At 40.0% G+C, this 22,825-nt stretch overlaps 1 protein-coding gene across 1 annotated transcript; it reads left to right on the forward strand.

The window, feature by feature from the left end:
* The first annotated feature begins 6,953 nt into the window (after positions 1–6,953).
* CCN6 (cellular communication network factor 6) lies at positions 6,954–22,774 on the forward strand. The gene is made up of 4 exons (XM_004605729.2): positions 6,954–7,254; positions 12,453–12,695; positions 16,571–16,764; positions 21,350–22,774. Exons 1-4 carry the CDS (start codon positions 6,954–6,956, stop codon positions 21,629–21,631), a joined length of 1,020 nt encoding a protein of 339 aa, XP_004605786.2. The 3' UTR covers positions 21,632–22,774.
* The last annotated feature ends 51 nt before the right edge of the window (positions 22,775–22,825 follow it).

Genomic DNA, 22,825 nt, shown 5'->3' on the forward strand with positions numbered 1-22,825 from the left:
CTCCAGGCTGGGCTTGAACTTTCCATAGTTGTGAGAAACCTGTGTCAAGAGTCACGGGAAAAAATGTCCTTGACCATTTCCTTCAGTTAGAGCCTGTCGCTGTGTGGTAGGAACCCTTGGGAATACTGACGTTTTAAAAGCATTCCGTTATTTTGTTATTTTTGTCTTCCCTTCCCCCCCCAACCTGTGTATTTTTCACTTTTCATTAAAGTAAAATTAGTCCATGGAGAGTTGAGTTTGGAATATTGCATGCAGATCAAAGGGAACTTCAATTTAACAGGCATGATTCATTGCCTGGAAATTTTCAATAAGGGTGATTAAAGCAGGGTGACTTGAGCACACACTGATTGACATTGTAGAGGTTGGTGCTTCAGAGCTCTGGGAAATCTGGTGCTTCAGAATACACGGTTGTGCTTCTGAGTTCACAGCTGATGGGGACAGTAGGTATTGCTTAGAAGATAAGGGATTGACAGCTATTGCATAGGAAGGAATTTCAGATTTTTAATCACCAAGAATGTATTGGGGGTGGGAGTTATTCCTGCTACTGTTTGGCCCTTAGTTTCTTAGGAGGACATAGCTGCCTGTGTCCTAGTCTGACTTTTTCGAGAATGATCCATCATTAACAACCACATGTCCCTAAGTAGCAAGTCATTCAGTGTAGGGAGGTTGTCCAAAATACAAAAACCAAAACACTTAAAGGTGTTACACATAAAGCAATCATGAATTATCTTTTGCTTAGATCTGTCGTTATGAAGTTTTGAAGAGTGTTAATACACTTATTGAATATTTCCTATTTATCAAAACATTGTTCTAGGCACGTTAGTCATTATTTAGTCCTCAAATAACCCTGAAAGGTATATGTGTATCTTCCATTTTATAGTGGAATGATGAGGCCAAAATGGTAAATTCGAGACAGAAAGTTATCTTCAATGCCAGGGCTATACCAAAACTTAGATTTCTTAACAAAATCTTTGTTCTTTTAAGTATTTTGATAATTCTTTTGTTGTTTTGACATGTTGCTTTTGAAACAATTAAAATGTCTGTAAAGAGGAAAAAATAAGGACTTCTTCTTATTCATATGCCCACATTTTTTGCCATTTCCAGGACTTTGTGTCTTGATTTCTGAGTCACTAGCTATTGTCATTTCCCTTGAAATCCAATATCTTTTAATAATTATTGTGAGACAGGTAGGCCTGGAACAATTTCTCTTGCTTAATTTGGAGTTGGGGGTCTTGAGGCCCACATCTCATGCTGCTTAGGGGCTAATCCACATGTGTTCAGACCTGAGCCCTTGATGTGCTCAGGAGACCATATGGGTGGTGAAGGGGGTGGAGCTGGGGTCAGCTGCATGCAAAACCTGGTGCTCTCTTGCCTTCACCTCCACTCTTAACAAAGCTTTACTGGAGATAGAATTCCAACTTAACAGCTTTCAAAGAAATATGTTCAGCTTATTTTTGATTACATTTTTTTCTCCTCTATTTTCTTCTTTTAAACACTTAAAAAAATGGGGGGGTGTCCTAAGCAGCAGTGCTCTGAGGTCACTTTCAACAGTGCACAGGGTCCATGTGGTGCCAAGGGCTGAACCTGGGCCTCTTCTAAGCAATATAAGTGCTCTACCACTTTGATCTTACTCTCTTGTTCAAGATTTAATTTCTTAAGACTAGTTTTAAAGGCTGAAAATAAACAGAAAGGTGCAGATATTCTCATATCCTGCCTCCTCCCACATATGCACATACTCCCTCAGTGTCAGCTCTCCACTGGAGCCCTACAACTGAGTAACCAATGCAGACACATCAAAATTTCAAAATTATTCAAAGTGCATGTTAAAATTTATTTTTGGTGTTGTATTTTCTATGGATTTGCACAGTTGTACAATTACATGTATCTACCACTAAGCTCATAGACAGAATATTTTTACTGCTTTGAAAAATTTCCTGTTTCACCTATTTGTCTTCTAATCCCTGGAAACTGCTGATCTTTCTGCTTCCTCCAAAGTTTTCTTTTTCAGCATTGTTGAAATCATATAGCATATTTCCAGTTGTGTTCTTTCACTTAGTAATATGCATTTTTTTCTTCTCCACTGTGACTTGATAGCTCATTTCTCCATAATGCTGAGCCCATGTGGATATAGCCCATGTGGATATGGTACCACGGTTTATTTTTCCATTCACTTCTTTGGGGATATCTTGGTCTCTTATATGACACAAAACAGATTTCATTCTGTTATTCTTTTGTATGTAGTATGCTTCAAGTTACTTTTATTGTTTTCTCTCTTTTCTAAAGTGTCTTTGGGTCATAGAAATTATGTAGAAATGCCAGAAATGCTTCAAGACTGGAAAGATGTCTCCAGGTGGAGAATTTAGAGAGAGGACATAATAGAGGGAGCAACATGGGAAAAAGGATGGAGGATGAAATGACACAGTGAGAGTACTAAGCTGCAGCCAGTACACTGGGTGCAGGAGAAGGGCATAGGGGGTAGGACATGATGATGTGAATTTATATACTATAGGCATCAACTATATGGGTCAAGACCTCACTAGAGGGGCCAGGACTCTAACTCAACGGGCTGATTCACATACTTTGCTTGTGGGAGCCTCTGGTTCTATCCATGGAACCACATGGCCCCCTAAACTCTGCCAGGAGTGGCTTCAGAGCACCACGCTAGGAACAGTCCTCAAGCACTAATGGGTGTGGCCCCTACCACAAAATAAATAAAACTCAATGGAAAAGTTCTGGATGGAATTTAGTTTGACTGTAATTTAGTTTAGAAGCATACCTAGGGACGGAAACGGAAGGCAAAAGGGTAGATGAGATTGTTAAGACAAAGTGTGGAGAGATGAGTATTGGGGCATTTTATGTCTGCAACCCGATCATGAAACTTTGTAGTTGAATCTCAAGGTGATTTAATAAAAATAAAGAAAAGAAAATAAATAAAGAAAAAGTATGCAGAGTAAGAAGAGCAATACAGTAGATCACAGATCACCTATTAGCATAAATCTAAGTCACACTCAGAGTGAATGCTTGAAAAGAAAACTGAGAAAGTATGTTGCACAATAGGAGTAGGCCTAGTAGGGATTGGCACCATGAAAATCCTGGATGGGAAAATAACTACGAAAAGGGAGTCAGGGGCAGGAGAGATGCTCAGGCACTTACTTGGCACACAGTTGACCCTAGTTCAATCCCTAGCACCACAGGCCATTCCCCGAGCACAGGGTCAGCAGTAAGCCCAGCGCGCAGGTGGGTATGATTCAGTCACCAACACCACCATCACCCATGCCTCTCACCATACTCCCTCAAAATCAAAAGTCTAATTAAGAAAAGATTAAGAAAGGAGCATGAGCTATCTTAGGAGGTAGAGCAAAGCAGGGTCAAGACTCCTGATTATAAATCCTGATGGGACCACTGAGGCTATAGCTATGGATCTACAGAGGAGATGCTCTATGCAACTTGAACAGGAACTAAAAATCTTATTTTTAAGTAGGGAATTCATATTTTATCAGTTGGCTGAGGGTTTACTGGTGGAATTTTAAGTTGACTTTTTTGTTTGTTTGTTTAAGAAACTCACATTTTCATATTTATTGATGGAGTTTCCCCCTTTCTTCTATCCCTGGGTGGTGATAGACAAGATGAGGCAATAATAAAAAATGGTTTAATTTTTGGCTTTTGGGTCACACCTAGTGCTGCTCAGAGCTTACTCCTGTCAGGGCTCAGGACTGCCATCGAGGATGCCAGGGATCAAACCTGGGTTTCCCATGTGCAAGGCCACATGCAAGTATAACCTTATCCACTGTACTAACACTCTGGGACTGAAAACTGTTTTAGAGACATGGCCAAAATCTAAAACACCACTATATTTCCTCATAAAATACATTTTAATTTTTCTTTTCAGAGCCTGGCAAGCTACCCATGGTGTATTAGATATGCCAAAAACACTAACAAGTCTCACAATGGAGACACTACTGGTGCCTGCTCGAGCAAATCGATGAGCAGGATGACAGTGACAGTGACAGTGACAGCCTCTTGTCATTGTACTCCAAGCATAGCCGTTGGCTAATAGTTATTCTCACAGGCATGGGTGGTATCTCATTGTTGTCTCTTTTCATCTTTCTTCCTAATAATGAGATTGTGAACACTATTTCTTGAGCTTTTTGCCCCTCTGTGTTTCTTCTCTGGAGATGGATCTATTTAAATCATCTGCTTATTTGAAATTTATTATTATGTTTTTGAGGCTACACTCTGAGGTGTTCAAGACATATCCTGGTTCTGTGATCACCCGGGCTCAGGGATCACAGAACCTCAGGTGGTAGTACTTGGGGAATCATATGTAGTGCTGGGATTGAACTCAGGTCTTCTCCACATGGCAAGCACCTTATCCCTGTACATCTGTCTCATTCTGCCTATTTTTAATAAAAAAATTTATATTGCTGTTGAAGAACTGAATGAGTTCTTTATATATTTTAGATAGTACCCCCATTAGTTGTATGATGTAAAACTTCCCCCTTATTCTTCTGAATGCCTTTTTATTTTAATACTAGTTTCTTTTACTGTGCAGAAGCTTTTTAGTTTGACAGCATCTCATTTGTTTATTTTTATTCCTCATCATTTCTTTGCCAAATACATCTCCAAAGTCTGTCAAGAAACATATTGCCTATTTTCCTTAATGTATTTTATGATTTCCTGTCTTGCATTCAAATCTCTAATCCATTTTGAAGTTTTATTCATAGTGATAGAAAGTGAGTGGTTCAGTGTCATTCTTTTGCATGTGGCTGCCCAGTTAACACCAATTTATTGAAGACTTTGCTTGCTTTGTTGTAAGCCGTTGTCTCCTTTTCATGAACTAGTGGTGTGTAGCATATTGATACTTTTACTGGTACTTTTTCACATTGATACTTTTAAATGTAAAATTTTTGAGTTGGAGCATTAGTGTTCTGGTTTTTCCAACTACCATGGTTCCTATCCAATTAAAACAGAGTAAATTACATAAATTATTGCCAAGCACCATGCTAGGTGCCAACAATTCACAAATGAACCACAAATATCCTGAGGTTGGGTAGCTGTATTACTATTGGAGAAGACAAGCACTTACACAGAACATTTCAGTACAACGGTAAAAGGGAGGAGGAAAAGTTAATAGCAAGTTTCTTGGATAAGGTGATAACTAGAGTCTTAAAGAATCCTAAAGAGCCCTAAAGAGTAGTAAAGAAGGTGAAGCAAGAAAGTGAAGCAAGAAGGTGAAGAGCCCTAAAGTAGGTGAGGCAAGAGTGAGTTCAGGTGAATTAAAGGCAGGGAAATAGCATCAGTCTCTCAGGGGAATGCAAGGGAGGTGAGGCGTGCAGGAGATGAGCAAAACCCTGAATCCTGTGCTCAGCAAGTTCACAGAGGAAGTTAAGTGAATGAGGGAGAAAGAAGTGGAAAGGAAGTGCTGGGTTTTATTTGCATTTTCCTGCTGATGGTGTCAAACACCTTTTGGGTTCTCAAATGCCATTGGCATGTCTTTGAGGAAATGTTACCTTAGGTTTTCGCCTTTGTCTAATTTTTAAATTGGGTTGTTGTCCCTTTCCCTTCCTCTCTTTATTGTCATTGATTTGACTTCCCCTTACACTTTTTCGGATATTGACCCTTTAGTTGACATGTGGCACATATGGCTTGCAATCCCCCCCCCCCATTTCATAGGTTGATTGCCTCTTCATTTTGTTGTTTTCATTTGATGCACAGAAGTGTTTTGGTGTAATGAAATTCTGCTCCTTTTTGGTGTAATATTATTGTTAAAGCATCATTTTGGATGCTGAGTTGAAAATACAGAGGGCAGGGGGTCAGAGCAATAGTATAGTGGGTTGGCCTTGCATGTGGCCAACCCGGGTTTGATCCCCGGCATTCTATATGTTCCTCTGAACATTGCCAGGAGTAATTCCTGAGTGTAGTGCCAGGAGTAAGCCCTGAGCATCACAGGGTGTAATCCAAAAAGTCAAAATCAAAAGAAAACAAACAAAAAAGCAAAAGCGAAGAAAATATAGAGGGCAAAGGGGATGCTAGAACCTTTAGGAATCTATTATAATCATCCTAGTGAGAAATAATGGTGACTTGGATCCCTATGATAGCAGTGGGGCTAGTAAATGTCTAGAATGATTGTTATTTATTTTTGTGGGGCAGAGCTCCCAAGCAGTGCTCAGGAGGTCTAGAGTTATCTCCCTGCAATTCTTGGCCAGCGTGGTGGTTCAAAGCTAGGAGCCCAGGACATGGTGCCCCTCAGATACTTTGGAGCTGGAGATTACCTGGGCTACCCCTGTGGTGCTGGGGGGAGGTGTTCCTGGACTATACCCAATGAGACTCAGGGACCATGTGATACCTGGGATCAAGCCAGGGTTAACCACATTCAGACCTTTAGCCCTGTGCTATCTCTTTGCTGTTCTAGAATATCGTTTAAATGATTGGTAACTTTTAACTGTAGAATTTACTAGTGAGACTGGTTGTAAAAATGAGTTAAATATAACCTCACTGCAGGTTATTTTGGAAAAATGAAATTGTCGTTTTCTCAACTAGGCACTTTTATGAAAAGCAGACTGGAAGGGAATGTGGAGAGCTTGGTTTTGGTTGTGTCAAATTCGCTCTGGCTCCCAGTATAGAAGTGGCAGTCTGTTTAGTGCCCAGTGAGTCTGAGTTCAAAGAGGGGTCTGGGTGGGAGCTATGAGCCGTAGTGTGGGAAGACACTGAGAGCTGAAAAGAATGAGGGGAAACTGGCAAAGGAGCTTGAGAAGGAGCCATTAATTAGAAAGAGGAGTTAAGTTTTGGGTGATGACAAGTGAAGAAAAGCTGGAGGAGAGAGTGGGTATATCAAATGCAGCAGGATATTATTACTATTGTCACAGCATCCCACACTGTCTCCTACCAATTCAGGGTTTGGCTTCTGTAAACTCATATGTGAGTCTGAGGAACCTTTTCTTTATTATCAGATGATGATCTACTGCAGGGTGCAGGGCGCTGGGCTGACACATACGGCACCTGAGGGTGGGACTGCAGAAGCCCCAGAAGTGCACCCGCGGAAACAGTTCTGTCACTGGCCCTGCGCATGCCCGAGTCAGAAGCCTCACTGTGCTCCCGGCGTGAGCCTGGTGAGGGACGGCTGTGGCTGCTGTAAGATGTGTGCCAAGCAGCCTGGGGATCTCTGCAATGAAGCTGATGTGTGCGACCCACACAAAGGACTGTACTGTGACTACTCTGCAGACCGGCCTCGGTTCGAGACAGGCGTGTGTGCGTGTAAGTGTCTAGTTCCAAGCCTGGTGGCAAAGAGTGAGCCAAAAGGGAAGTGCTTCCCCCCCCCCCCGCCCCGGTCTTCTAGTAGTATCACTGTATCACTGTCATCCCATTGCTCATTGATTGCTCGAGCAGGCACCAGTAACTTCTCCATTCGTCCCTGTTTTGTGCTCGTGTAGCCAATAGCATCTGCTCGCTCCAGGAATAATCACCTTAGCTGGGATAAATTCGAAGCAATTGTAGTTTCCAAACAGCACTGGAACTGACCCTATTATATCGGACACCTGAACAAAGTCAAAAGTATGTTTATGGGTCCCTGGAAATCTTTGGTAGTTTCGTTGACTTAAAGTGGTCTTCTTATTCTTCTCATGCCTCTAATGATAAAAATAAGAAAAATTGTGTAGAGTTTGACTTCTTAAAGTGCTATACTGGAATGACAACTTTGTTAACAGTACTGTTGGAGGTAATTTGAATTCTGCCTTGATGGGAACAACCCCCTCGGTGCAGAGCCAGGAGTAGCCCCCCAGCATGCCAGGTGTGGCTTTGGCCCCTCCTCCAGTCCCCACATTCATTGACTCTTTAAAATTTTTTAATTTTTTATTTTTGCATCATACCCAGCGATGCACAGGAATTACTCCTGGCAGTGCTCAGGGGTCCATATGGGATGCTGGGAGTTGAACCCGGGTCAGCCGCGTGCAAGGCAAATGCCCTTCCCACTGTACTATCGCTCCAGCCCCTGACTCTTATTTTTTAGATGTGATCTAGGACATGGGTGGAGCGATAGCACAGTGGGTGGGGTGTCTGCCTTGCACATGGTCGACCCAGGTTTTGATTCCTCTGTCCCTCTCGGAGAGCCCGGCAAGCTACCAAGAGTAGCTTGCCCGCATGGAAGAGCCTGGTAAGCTACCTGTGGCATTTTCCGTATGCCCAAAATAGTAACAACAAAAATCTCACAATGAAAATGTTACTGGTGCCCACTCGAGCAAATCGATGAACAACGGGATGACAGTGCTACAGTGCTGCAACTAAAAAATAATCGTCTAAAATATAAGAATGTGTAACTAGCATGCAGACAGTGCATTAATCTCAGCCTTGGTTTCTGTGCTTGGAACTAAAGCAGATTTCTGAAAATGAAGGAAGAGAAACTCCAAATTTCTATCTGACCCTCAGCTTTATGGATCTAAGTTTAGGAAATGCAGTTTAGGTAATGCAGGAAAGTCTAAGAGAGAAGGAAAGTTATTGATAAAGTGTGGTCTAAACATGGAAGGAGAGCACCTCTATGGAGCTGGGTTGACTGTGGACCAAATCTGGTTTACATTTAATTACAAATTATCTGTGATGCCTTAAATATCAGAGTCCAGTAGCTGTGACATCAAATGGTCTGCAGTGGCTTAAAATAGTCACTATTTTGTCCTTTATTGTCCATTATAGGAAATTTTCTGATCAATGACACAGAACAATAAATTTTAAACTTTCATTTAAGAGACATGCTTCTGATTTCAATCTGTTATTATTGTTTTTGTCAAATACATAAAAATAATCTAGCCTCATGCTGGTTTTATTTGCAAAGGAAGTAATAATTTAACATGTTTTCCAAATCATTGTGACTATTCTTATATTGATATTAAAACTTGAGGTGTGTGGGGGCTGGAGTGATAGCACAGCGGGTAGGGCGTTTGCCTTGCACGCGGCCGACCCGGGTTCGATTCCCAGCATCCCATATGGTCCCCTGAGCACCGCCAGGGGTAATTCCTGAGTGCAGAGCCAGGAGTGACCCTTGTGCATCGCCAGGTGTGACCCAAAAAGCAAAAAAAAAAAAAAAAAAAACTTGAGGTGTGGTAGTTCCTTAGAACTTTGCTGCATCATAGGATCATAAATCACATCAATAAACTTTTCAAGATGTATTAAATTTCGCATCTATTCAATGGCCACTAGGGATTGGTAATTTTACACATGCATAATTTTATAATGCCGTTGGTTTATTTTGAAAAACACCAGTTTAGAGAAAAGAGTTGTGAAGATATCACAACATTTGATATTATACAATATTATAAAAACCACATTAATACCAATCTCATCAGAAAAAGTTTACCTAGGTCCAGAGTGATAGTACAGCAGGCAGGGTGTTTGCTCTGCACATGGATGACTCAGATCTGATCCCCAGTATAATGTAGGTGCCCCGCACATCACCAGGAGTGATTCCTGAGAGCAGAGTCAGGAGCAACCCTTGAGCATACCTGGGTGTGGTCCAAAAAACTAGAGCAAAACAGTCTATGTAGTGGTTAGTTACAAAGGTCTAGGGCAGGTGCAGATTTTACAAGCTTCTTACTTTTGCTTGAAAGGTTGGATTCTTTCATGGACAGGAAGTTGTTTTCCTTGAAGTAACAGGCTCACTTTACTTCATTGTGAGGATAATGTCTACCAAATATCTAAGAGTCAAGAACCATGTTTCATCTTTCAGTTAATACTTCAAATAAAATTTCCACTAAAGGGGGTATGGTGCCACCAGCAGGTAAATCTGTACCTTTGGGGCAAGTGCATCAGCAACTTGATGATGCCTTCAGACTTCCAGATACCCCAAAATTGCTGCTGTGCATTTGGCCAAACTCCAACTTGGGGCCAAGTTTACCAAGAACTAAACGGCCAGAGGTTAGGTATGTGGGAGACACACCCACAAGCCACCTCTGGCTCAGCTATATTAGTTCATTTATTGACCTTATTTCAGAGACCCATAAATCTCAAAAGAGATCAAAAGATGCAGTTAGGGCCGGTGGCACAGATGTAGATGGGAACCCATGACTGAAAGCCCCAGGCTTGCTTGGATCAGGACTCAACCTCCTCCCCCCAGGTCCCCAGTTTTCCAGTAGCTTGGAGTCACACCCACAAACTACCCCTGGCACATATAATCTCATCAATGGCCAAGAATCAGAGACTATAAACTAAAGCTCCCAGAAGAGAATGACACAGAATTTCCTGGACATTATATTCTATCCATAACAAACAATATAAAACAAATCGTCTAGCATTGCCTTTTCGGCAGGTTTGAGTGGTGGTGAGACTGGTGTTGAAATATCGAATGTAACCAAAGTAGAGAGAGTATGGGGGAAATTGTCACACAAGCAGGGGGAGGGTTGGAACGGCACGGGGGCAAATACTGGGGATTTTGGTGGTAGAAAGTGTGCACTGGTGAAGGGATGGGTGTTTGGTGATTATATAACTGAAGCTTAAACATGAAAGCTTTGTAGCTGTGTCTCACGGTGAATCAAAAAAGAGGGGGGAAATAATAATAAAATAATAAAATAAAGTTAATATTCAGAATAGAATTTAAAAAAGTAATGTGGAGTTCATGATCAATTCTATCAGCTTAATCAATGGCTGAATAAATAGCAGTACCCCTACATTATTAAAAAAAATTCCACTAAAAAATGGCTAGTTTGACCCTCAAATAATATAGGTACCTTTCTTCAAGATAACTATTGTAGTTTGATAACGTATGGACATAAATACTCTATACATTTCCTTTATTGTCAATTAGAATTATATTAAAAGATGTGTACGTGATAATTAAGATTTAACAAAATCAGTAATTTTTACTGCATCATCAAGCACATTGTAGCCTCTGTGTGTGTGAGAGAGAGAGAGGAGAAAGAGAAAAGAGAGAAAGGAGAAAGAGAGAGAAAGGAGAAAGAGAGAGAGAGAGAAAAGAGAGGCTACCAAACTTAGACTCTTATCAGGTGCTCTACTACTGAGCCATACATAGTCCAGCCGCAGGTCTTCCTCCCTCCCTAATCCCATCTTTTCAAATAAGCATACAGCAAGGAATATACAGTGACTGACCTGTATAGTTGATGCATGGTACAGGCCAGTATATATGTTTTTAGCTCCTGGTGTTTTATTATCACAAGTGCCAATATCAACACAGGAGAAACAATGTCAATCAGATTTTAGTATTCTAAACAGATTCTTCTTATTGTTGTATATGTCTTTTGGGCAACTCCTGTGGTGCTCAGGGATTACTTCTGGCTCTGTACTTAGGGATCACAGACCAGGGATCAAACTTGTCTGCTGGTACAAGGGAAACACCCTACTCACTATATTATCTCTAATCCCTAAGCAGTTTTGACTTGTAGATTCTCTGAAAGGGCCCGAGGGCTTTGTAGATCAAGAATTCTCAATGAAGTACAAATTTTCCCCTATTTAAAGAAAAAATAAATCTGTTACCTTGCAAATTATGATTTCTCTAGTCTTCTAAGTACAATTGCTTCTTTTTTTAAAAAAATTTATTGAATCACTGTGAGATAGTTACAAGCTTTCATGTTTGGGTTACAATCACACAATGATCAAGCACCCATCCTTCCACCAGTGCACATTGCCCAACCCCAATATCCCCGTTTTGCTAAGAGTTTTTTTTATCATAAACGGATGCTGGATAAGAATAATTGCTTCTTAAAAGTATATCCTAACCTAACGTTTGAGGCTTTGGGTTTCATTGGAGGCACTGTCAAAAGGAAGAGAGAGAAAGAGAGAGACAGAGAGACAGTCAAGACAGAGATAGAGACAGAGAGACAGAAAGAGACAGAGAGAGAGAGATCTTCAACTATTGGTGGATAATCCAGAGAAATGTGTTTATCACCCATATCTCTGACTCAGCTATTATATCGTTGCCATATTCTTTGTAATTTGTTTCAATAAAGTTTAGAACAGGGCTTTTATTTATTTATTTATTATTTTAAAAAAATTTATTCTTTTATTGAATCACCATGTGGAAAGTTACAAAGCTTTCAGGTTTAAGACCCAGTTATACAATGCTCGAACACCCATCCCTTCACAGTGTACATATTCCACCACCAAGATTCACAGTATACCTCCCCCCACCCCCCCAACTCCCCAGTCCCCCACCCCGCCTGTGTAACTGATAAATTTCACTTTACTTTCACTTTACTTTGATTACATTCAATATTTCAACAAGAAAAACTCACTATTATTATTTGTAATTCTGGAAGTGACCAGTGGGGGCTGATAATCTACAATATAAACAAAATTCTCATTTCCCCTGACTATAGATGTTCTTTGAAAGAGATTCCAGATGGGGTCTAAGACACTGAGAAGTGTAGTTTATAAAGGAGACAGCTGCTTCTTCTAGAAGGCTTCATCTATCACAGCTCTGGGTTCTTTGGCAATTTTGCTCTTTCTTTTTTCAGACCTTGTAGCAGTGGGATGTGAGTTCAACAAAGTTCATTATCATAATGGCCAAGTGTTTCAACCCAATCCCCTGTTCAGCTGCCTCTGTGTGAGTGGGGCCATTGGATGCACACCGCTGTTCATCCCAAAGCTGGCTGGTGGCCACTGTCCTGGGGCCAAAGATGAAAAGAAGACTGAACCATCAAAATGTGGCCTGGGATCATCACTACAGCAGCGTTCAGCAAACTTTAAAACAATGCCAGGTGCACATAGTAGAACAATTTTTATGGATGACTTCTGTTTGTTTGTCATTTAGGTACTGTGGTTATAGTGTGCTAACTTTTATGGTTTTCAGATATGAAGTTACTGACTGTACCGTCACCCATCAAAAAGCCCTTTCATTGTTTCCTGTTTGGTATCACAAGCAGCCATCAAGCACGATTTGGTGCTTAGTAAGAGACTTGGTTCAACTTGGTTCAATAATTCCTGCTTGCTCAGTTTTTGCCTCAGGCAGGTACATTCTAAGTATCTGAAAGGAAAATGTTTCAGATTTTTTCCCCTTGAAATATTCCATTCTTAAAAGACTTAAAAGATCAGGAAAACCCTCCTAAAATATTACCTCTGCATTCACCTATTAGAACTCATTCCAGAAAAATTGAACAAGCATTTTTAACATACACAGTGGACAAACTTTTATTTATATTGTAATATCTGGGTCAAGATATTTGAACCATCCATTTCCCAAAATTTTATTATTACTTTCAATGGAATGATCACTGTCACTGTCATTGTCACCCTGTTGCTCATCAATTTGTTCGAGCAGGCACCAGTAACATCTCTCATCGTGAGACTTATTGTTACTTTTGGCATATCGAATACGCCATGGGTAGCTTGCCAGGCTCTGCCGTGCGGGTGCGATATTCTTGGTAGCTTGCCAAGCTCTCCGAGAGGGGTGGAGGAATCAAACATGGGTTGGCTGTGTGATAGGTGAATGCCTTTCCACTGTGCTATCGCTCCAGACCAATCTTTTAATTTTTTTAAAAAATTTTCCTTTTCTTGAACTCATCTGGCAGTTCAAGCCTTACTCCTGGCTCTGCACTCAGGGATTACTCCTGGTGTTGCTCAGGGGACCATCTGTGGTGCTGGGGATCCAACAAGAGGTCAGCAAGCACTCCTCTACCCACTATATTATCTCTCCTCCCCAGTTCCAAAAATTTTAAAGGCAGGGTTTGATATGTAGCAAGCAAAAAAGAAGGCTACTGATTAAAATTATTTAAGGACATGTTTTGAATTTGCAAATATTCTTTATTTAAATAGAAAAATTTATAAAATTTTCCCTCTAAATAAACACACATACATACCCACAGGCACTTTAAAATAGGTTACATGGGTATACATAAAATAATCAGAAGCATAAAATGCAGTTATTATTTTGAGCATCTGACTATTTATAATTACCAACAATATTATTTATAAATTTTATATTGTCTGCTCTAAGCATCTCATTTAACTACAGGATTATTTTGGGGAAATTTTTCAAACACCAGCAAGTAAAGTACAGAGGAGAAAAGGGAATTCAAAACCCATATTATCAGCCACATTTGTATTCTTATCCAGAAGTCAAAGGATGACTTTTTCTAATAATTTCTTATAATTTAGAGCTTAGTAAATGAAAGATGTCATGGAAATAATATTTATATATGCTAGACTCTGGAGTTCACTTGCATGGTGTTGGTATTTAATAAAAGCAACTATCCCCATGAATTAATTTTAGACATGTGGAAACTGTGGGCCAGGGAGATGGCTCAAAAGGGTCCATGCTTTGCATGCCCAAGGCCCTAAGTTCAATTTCTGGCACTACATGTCCTTGGCTATAGTGCTGATGGCTCTCAAGCACTATGAGGAAGGCCTTTAAGAAATTTGTTTTAAGGGGCAGGAGGATAGTAGGTTGGGCGCTTGCCTTACACTCAACTAAGCAGGACTTGATCCTTATCATGCTGTGTGGTCACCTGAGCACAGTCAGGAGTGATCCTGAGGACAGAGCTAGGGGTAAGCGCTGAGCAGTTGGGTGTGGCCCCCAAATCAAAAGAAAATAATTTAAATTTGTCTTCTAGACATGTAGAAACTAACTCTATGAAAAAGACATATTCAGGGACTTTGATTACATCAGTAAATTTGAAAACATTTGTGACATGATAAATTTGCATTTATCAGTTTCATTGTTGATTAATGGAGAAACTATATATATGGTTCCAAATAATAGCATAGCTTTTAAAGCCAGGGGCAAGGACACACACACACACACACACACACACACACACACACTTTGGGATATATTGATAAATTGAGTTATTTCCAGATGGTCTATGGTTGGAATCTAGCTTTGCTTGGTTATTATGAAGCATGATGCTCCATGCTTTTCTGAATGCTCACCAAAACTAAATCTTTAAAAATCTTTTCTAGTTTTCTTTCTTTTTCATGAAAATTAAACATCCCTCAAACTGCAGCTCTATGCTTATCTTTGTGGGATACTGGTAATGCGATTATCTAACCTACCTTTATTTATTGCAGATGCAAGCCAGGCTTTTAACCTGCTCCCTGCACTGATGCTTTAAACTGTGTCTGCCTTCCAGGTATCTTCATGTTCCTGCTTCCTCCTCTCAGTTCTATGGGCAAGTGCAAGATTTTACATAATAACCTTGAAGATAGTATCAACATATTTTGTTGCAGGGTAGATCATACTTAGAGTTGACTGATATTTCCTTCAAAAAAGGGCAGTTTTATTTTGGGTAAAGTCTGAGAACAAATAAAAAAAAACAAAAGGCCAATTTTATTAGGGTTAAAAAAAATTAGATGAACATCTTGAAGTAATGTGGCTAGAATTTTATTATGGTCAACTAAAACTCAAATTACCACCTTATTTCCAAAAATCCATTTTAGCATTCATAGTAAGAAAATGCCTCGAGACATTAACTAACATCATAATTTTTTAAAAATGAAGCAAGGGCCTGATTCATTATGATCTGAATAAGTTGCTCCCAGTGGAATTTTAAAGTGATGGAACTGTTATGCCTTCAAATCTTTTTGGAAGTGATTTAAAATGGCTAGTCAATGGAGGAAATACAAAGGGAGTGATACCACAGGAAATATTATAATAAAGCTGAGAGTAAACTCGATCTTGTCTCTTCCATGACTCATAAATGAGGTTTTAGTTTAGTTCATTATAGAATAGAGAGGACTTAAAAACTTTTTCAACTCCCAATCCTTTTTGCTCAAGAAATTCAACACAGGCAAGCACTGCAAGAAACATCCTCATATGCATCCAAGGCATAACAAATGCCATGCATTCATGATGTGGTTGACTTGATTGTTTTGTGTTCATAGTTTTTACTGGTGCCACAATTTTTCATGACCCCCCACATTCAGTTATGTGTCTCCAGATAGGTTTGTGACCGAGTTTAAGAAGCTAGGATGTGGAGAATTCCTAAAAGATTGATAAGTTAAATATAATTTTTAACATCATGCAATCAATAAAGACCATACTATTCTAATAAATATGTTGACTTTCCTAATCAAATTACTGCTTATTCCAGTGTCTGTTAGAAATAACATCAAATCTGAGTCAAGGAAAAGAGAAAAGAAAGATATTCATTGAAACAAAAGCTTAAGAGGTTGGAGAGATAGTACAGGAGTAAGATGCTTGGCTTGCTGACACATGGTCGACCTCAGTTCAATGTCCAGCATCACATGGTCTCTGAGGGCCACCAGAATTCCTGAGCATAGAGCAGGAGTAAGCCCTGAGCTAGCAACAAACAAGACAAGTCTAGTACTCAGGGGATGGGTTAAATTAAAAAAATCAAATGGGTAAATCTGTTTGTCACAGATTAAGTAGTTTTAATCCTATGAAACTGAATTTTAATCCAAATCTTAATTCAAATCTTTAATTAAGATTCTAGCATTCGATCACAGTTATCTGGGGAGTGGGAAAAAAAAGAATAATGAATTAGACTATAAACTTATTTTATTCTGTTAATTATAACAAGGCACAGATTAACTAAAAATGATTAAATTCACCTATCTGCATGAGTACATATGTATATAAATCTGCATCTTACCCCCACCCCACACTTTGTTTTAGCTTATAGGAATCCCCCACGATTTTGGAAAAGAAAATGTCTTGTGCAAGCAACAAAGTGGACTCCTTGCTCCAGAACTTGTGGGATGGGAATATCTAACAGGGTCACCAATGAAAATAACAACTGTGAAATGAGAAAAGAGAAAAGATTGTGTTATATACAACCCTGTGACAATAATTTATCAAAGACCATTAAGGTAAAGTTTAATTATTAATCCAACATTAAGGTCCTGAGGGGTGTGTGTGTGCGTGTGTCTGTGTGTGTGTGCCCGTGTGTGTGTGTTGGGGTGTGGATGTGGTGGCAGTATGGAGGGAGAGTTCTGATGGTTTGGTCTTTACAGAAATAAACTTAACTTATAAGTCTTAAAGTCAAACTGCTTTTTAAAAAAATCGAATCACCATGAGATAGTTACAAAGCTTTCATGTTTGAGTTTCAGTCATACAATGATCGAACACCCATCCCTCCACCAGGGCACATTCTCTACCACCCATGTTTCCAGTATACCCGACCCCCCTTTCCAGCCCTCCCCCTGCCTCTATGGCAGACAGTTTTCCCCATACTCTACTTTTGGGCATTATGGTTTGCGGTATAGGTACTGAGAGGCTATCACATTTGTCCTTTATCTACTTTCAGCACACATTTCCCATCCCGAATGATTCCTCCAACCATCATTGACCTAGTGATCCCTTCTCTATTCCAGCTGCCTTCTCCCCCAGCTCAAGAGGCAGGTTTCCAACATGAAGCAATATTCTTGCCCATGTCTCTACTGTTCTTAGGTATCAGTCTCATATTGCTATTTTATATTCCACAAACAAGTGCAGTCATTCTGTCTGTCCCTCTCATTCTGACTCATTTCACTTAGCATGATACTCTTCATGACTTATGAGCAAATTTCATGACTTCATCTTTCCTAACAGCTGCATAATATTCCATTGTGTAGATGTACCAAAGTTTCTTTAACCAGTCTTGGGAACTCGGGTTGTTTTCAGATTCTGGCTATTGTGAACAGTGCTGCAATGAGCATACAGGTGCAGATGTCTTTTCTTCTGGTTTTTTTTTTTTTCCACCCTGGGATATATTCCCAGAATTGGTATTGTGGGGTCATATGGAAGTTCAATTTCTAGTTTTTGAAGGAATTCCCATATTATTTTCCAAAAAGGCTGGACCAGTCAGCATTCCCACCAACAGTGAAGGAGTGTACCGTTCACCCCACATACACACCAACACTGGTTGCTTTTGTTCTTTTTGATGTGGCCCATTCTCTGTGGTGTGAGATGATATCTCATTGTTTTCATTTGCATCTCCCTGATGATTAGTGATGTATAGCATTTTTTCATATGCCTTTTGGCCATTTGTATTTCTTTCTTGAGCAAGCTTCCGTTCATTTCTTCTATTTTTTGATGGGGTTGGAGGCTTTTTTCTTGTACAATTCTACTAGTGTCTTGTATACCCTGGATATTAGTCCCTTATCAGATGATCATGGGTAAATATTCTTTCCCATTCTGTGGGTGTCAAACTATTTTCAAGAAAATCAGATATTGATGTATGGAAAAATTTAATGAAGTAGAGAGTTCTGTTACCGTGACTGTAGATATTCTAATAGTCTGAATTTCAATTAGTCTGATTCAATGTGGGTCCCACAATATAAATTATTTTTAAGAGTAGATTATTAGATATTAATATCTTTTTAAGTACCTGCCATAGAGGCAGGCTGGGGAGTGGGGAGTGGGAGTGTGATGGGAGGAAAACTGAGGACACTGATGCTTGAAAATATACACTGGTGGAGGGAACACTGTATGACTGAAGCCTATTCATGAAAAGCTTTGTAAGGGGCTAATCTCATATTGGTTCAATTAAAAAAATTAAAAAAAATCTTTTTAAAAATTATGAGCAGATCTAAAGTGATGAAAGGTTTTGGTTGCTACACCATAATTATAAAAAAAAATTATGAACACCAGAGAAATTCTGATCCTAGTTTTGCAACACCAACTTGGGAGAGTAACCATACCATTTCTAAAATGCTCTGCACACACACACACACACACACACACACACACACACACACTTGTACTTGTTAATAGACTATGATAACATACTCTAAGAGTGCTTGGTATAACAGGAACTGGTCCTATTTCTAGAATTGGGCAAGGCAACTGTCTCTAGGGTGGCACTGTAGCACTATCCTCCCGTTGTTCATTGATTTGCTCGAGTGGGCACCAGTAACATCTCCATTGTGAAACTTGTTAATGTTTTTGGCATATCGAATATGCACTGTGTCTCTAGGGTGATCTTTAGAAATTCTACAAAACCCTTTTTCCTGAGGCTGGAGCAACAGCACAGCGGATAGGGCATTTACCTTGCACACGGCCAACCTGGGTTCCATTCACAGCATCCCATATGGTTCCCTGAGAACCACCAGGGGTAATTCCTGAGTGCAGAACCAGGAGTGACCCCTGTGCATCGCCGGGTGTGACCCAAAAAGCAAAACAAAACAAAAGCACTTTTTTCCAAAGCTATTTTCTTATATTATAAAGTAGGTGGGCTGGAGTGATAGCACAGCGGTAGGGTATTCACCTTTCATGCAGCTGACCCGTGTTCGACTCCTTCGCCCCTCTTGGAGAGCCCGGCAAGCTACCGAGAGTATTGTGCCTGTATGGCAGAGCCTGGCAAGCTACCCGTGGCGCGTTCGATATGCCAAAAACAGTAACAATAAGTCTCACAATGAGAGACATTACTGGTGCCCACTTGAGCAAATCGATGAGCAACGGGATGACAGTGACAGTGACAGAAAGTTGGTAATTTTTGGAGCACCTGGCCAAAAGGGAGCCTGCAAGCCTTAGGAGAGCGTCAGAAGTGAACTCCAAGCCCTGTGCAGGCAGAGGGGCCCCATCCCCAGCAGATACAGTAGTGAGGTGGGCGTGGCCTCCAGGGCGGCTGGCCCAGCTATCAAAATCTGGGACCCTGAAAAGCCCCATTCCCAGCCAAGGTGCCCTTGGAGCACCGGGTCAAAGGGGAGACTGCAAGCCTTAGGAATGGTTCAGAAGGGAACTCCAAGCCCCAAAGGCACCAAAGCGGCCCCTCCCCCAACAGGTACAGTGGCTGCAGTTATTTTTCCCTTTCCCAGCACTTGGGACTCACAGCAAGCTTCCATTACCTAATTCTGAAGAGGGCATCCTAGCTACCCCAAACACAGGCCAATAGTCCACTAGCCTGTTGCAATCTAAATACTCCCCAAACTCACCAAAATAACGGTGAACACAAGAATCCAAACAAGCCTAATGTAAAAGAAAACATCCCCTAATGGCTCCACATAAGGCAGAGGAGCACCATAGAGGTAGTAATCTCAAAGGGGAAAAAGGAGGCCACCATGGACTGAGCCCATCTAGAATCCTCTCTTGCAGTGAGGGGTCACTAATAGTAAACTGGAGGGACCCACCTCCATACTTGAAAAAGCACAGACCCCTACTATGAGGAGTGGATGAAAAAAAGAGCCCTGAAGCCTCAACAGGGAATTCCCACAAATATACTCTCTCCAATAAAGAATTCGGTGATATTTTTTAAAAAAAAATTTTAAAATTTTATTGAAGCACCCTGAGATAGTTACAAGCTTTTATGTTTGGGTTACAATCTCACAATGATCAAACACCCATCACTCCACCAGTGCACATTCCCCACCACCAATATCCCAGGTATACCCCCCCTCTTTCCCACCCTCTCCCTGCCTCTATGGCAGACAATATTCCCCATACTCTCTACTTTTGGGCATTATAGCTTGCAACACAGACACTGAGAGGTCATCATGTTTGGTCCATTATCTACTTTTGGCATGCATTTCCCATCCCAACTGGTTCCTCCAGCCATCATTTTCTTAGTGAGATGACATGTTAAGGATGTTCAGTGAGCTCAAAGAAACGGTGGAACAGACATCCAGTAAATTAAAGGAAGACATGAAAGAAACAATGGAATGGACAGCCAACAAAATACAGGAAGAGGGGCTGGAGTGACAGCACAGTGAGTAGGGCGTATGCCTTGCACGCGGTCGACATGGGTTCGATTCCCAGCATCCCATATGGTCTCCTGAGCACCGCCAGGGGTAATTCCTGAGTAATTACCAGAAATAATTAGCAGAGCCAGGAGTAACCTCTGTGTATCGCTGGGTGTGACCCAAAAAGCAAAAAAAAAAAAAAAAACAGGAAGAAATGAGAGCAGATATATGGAATATCTATTTATTTACCTATCCAAAAGGTAGATAACTGAGCTGTTAGGTAATTTGCTAAGTTTTAGATAAATATTTAATAAGATTTAGTCCTAGATATTAAAACAGAAATTTTACATTGTGAAACTGAGTGAAATGTAGGTTAACAAAACATGCAGGAGCGAGTCCTATCTGATGGAGTAACACCAGGCAGGATTCTGGTTAGAGGGGATTTTGTTATTGATTAGTTGACTGGTTAATCAAACACAGCAGTGCTCAGGGCTATTCCTAGCGCTGTGCTCAGATGTACTCCTGGTGGTGCTCAGGGGACCATGTGATGCTGAAGATAAAACCTGTACTCCAGCTTCCAAAGCACACTCCCAGCTCATTTTTCTCTCTGGTCACAAACAGTACTATAAATCATATTGCCTCAACTTAAACTAAAAAAAAAAAAGTGTCATAAATCACTAACGGCAGCTATCAATACCCCCAAGTAACTGTCTGATTTATATAGTTATCATTTTCATATAGTTATAATTTTTCTAATAAAATTCAAACAATGACTTACTGTTGTATATCTTTTCAGATCCCCAAAGAAAAAACATGCCAACCTACTTTCCAACTCTTCAAAGCTGAAAAATTTGTCTTCTCTGGATGTACAAGTACTCAGAGTTACAAACCCACTTTCTGTGGAATATGCTCGGATAAGAGATGCTGTGTTCCTAATAAGTCTAAAATGATTACCATCCAATTTGATTGCCCAAACGAGGGTTCATTCAAATGGAAGATGCTTTGGATTATATCTTGTGTATGTCAGAGAAACTGTAGAGACCCAGGAGATACTTTTTCTGAGCTCCAGATTCTATAATAACACGTGAATGGGGAAAGTTAAGGCTAATCACATGATTACATAAAGGACAGGAAGAATACCTAACTACCTAAAAACTTAAAATACGTTAAGTTTTTTAAAAAAAGATTCTCCTAAAAAATTTATGTAAATTTGGAAACTTAAAAAAAACTTAACTCTTACTTTAGATATATTTTACAATTATGTAGTACAGATATCCTATCCCACCTAGCTGTTCTACGGAAATGTACAAAAAACATCTTACTCTGTGAAAACCTGGAATACTTTGTTGAAAATACTTGAAAAGCAAATCAGTTTAAGACTTCATTTATATTCTGACAAGGTCAGTGCCTATCAGATGAGAATCATTAAAGGGTAAGCATTTGAGATTAAGTTTTGAATAGAATTATGGTTAAGCTATATTTTTATAATTTTTACTGCTTTATCCTGAATACCGGTTCATTACAATTTCTTTTGAAAGATGGCAAGACCTATCTAGCTACTGCTGACGACCCCCTAAAAGTTATTATACCAAATATAAAAATAAAAGCTTCAGGATAAAGACCATTAGTGCTCTTATGTTGAAAAGGAAACTTAACAGTGTAACAAGAAATAAAGTACACACTAATTATATTTGCTTGAAAATAGTTAAAGGTTATTTCCTTAAATGATAAATTCATCCTATGGATCTGAAATATACATTCAGATTAAAGATAAATTAATGATAAAAGACAAACTGGGAGATAATAGTAACTGGGTCACTTTCAATGCATGCTGTTCAAGTCACTGCAAAGTTCAGAAGTTCTCAAGCTATGCTATACTGTTCACTTACATAAACAGTAACAAAACAATGATGAGTAATACTGCTCAAAAATATATTTTAAAATAACTCAGCACAAATACATGTTAAATGAAGTATGACTCTGATGCCAAGAAGATCTCTTCAACAGTTGTAATAAAGCCAACAATATTTCACATCATTTACAGGTCTTATACCAAATTTTTGCAAAAAAAGTGTGACCACTTGAAGCTTTAGTTGTGCAAGTATTACTTAAAATATTATTTATTACTAAAAAACTTTCAGGGCTGGAGCAATAGCACAGCAGGTAGGGGGTTCGCCTTGCACGTGGCCGACCCAGTTTTGATCCCTCCGTACCTCTCGGAGAGCCCGGCAAGGTACTGAGTACCTCGTCCGCATGGCAGAGCCTTGGCAAG

The sequence above is a fragment of the Sorex araneus genome, chromosome 4, assembly GCF_027595985.1.
Source record: "Sorex araneus isolate mSorAra2 chromosome 4, mSorAra2.pri, whole genome shotgun sequence".
NCBI classification, from domain to species: domain Eukaryota; kingdom Metazoa; phylum Chordata; class Mammalia; order Eulipotyphla; family Soricidae; genus Sorex; species Sorex araneus.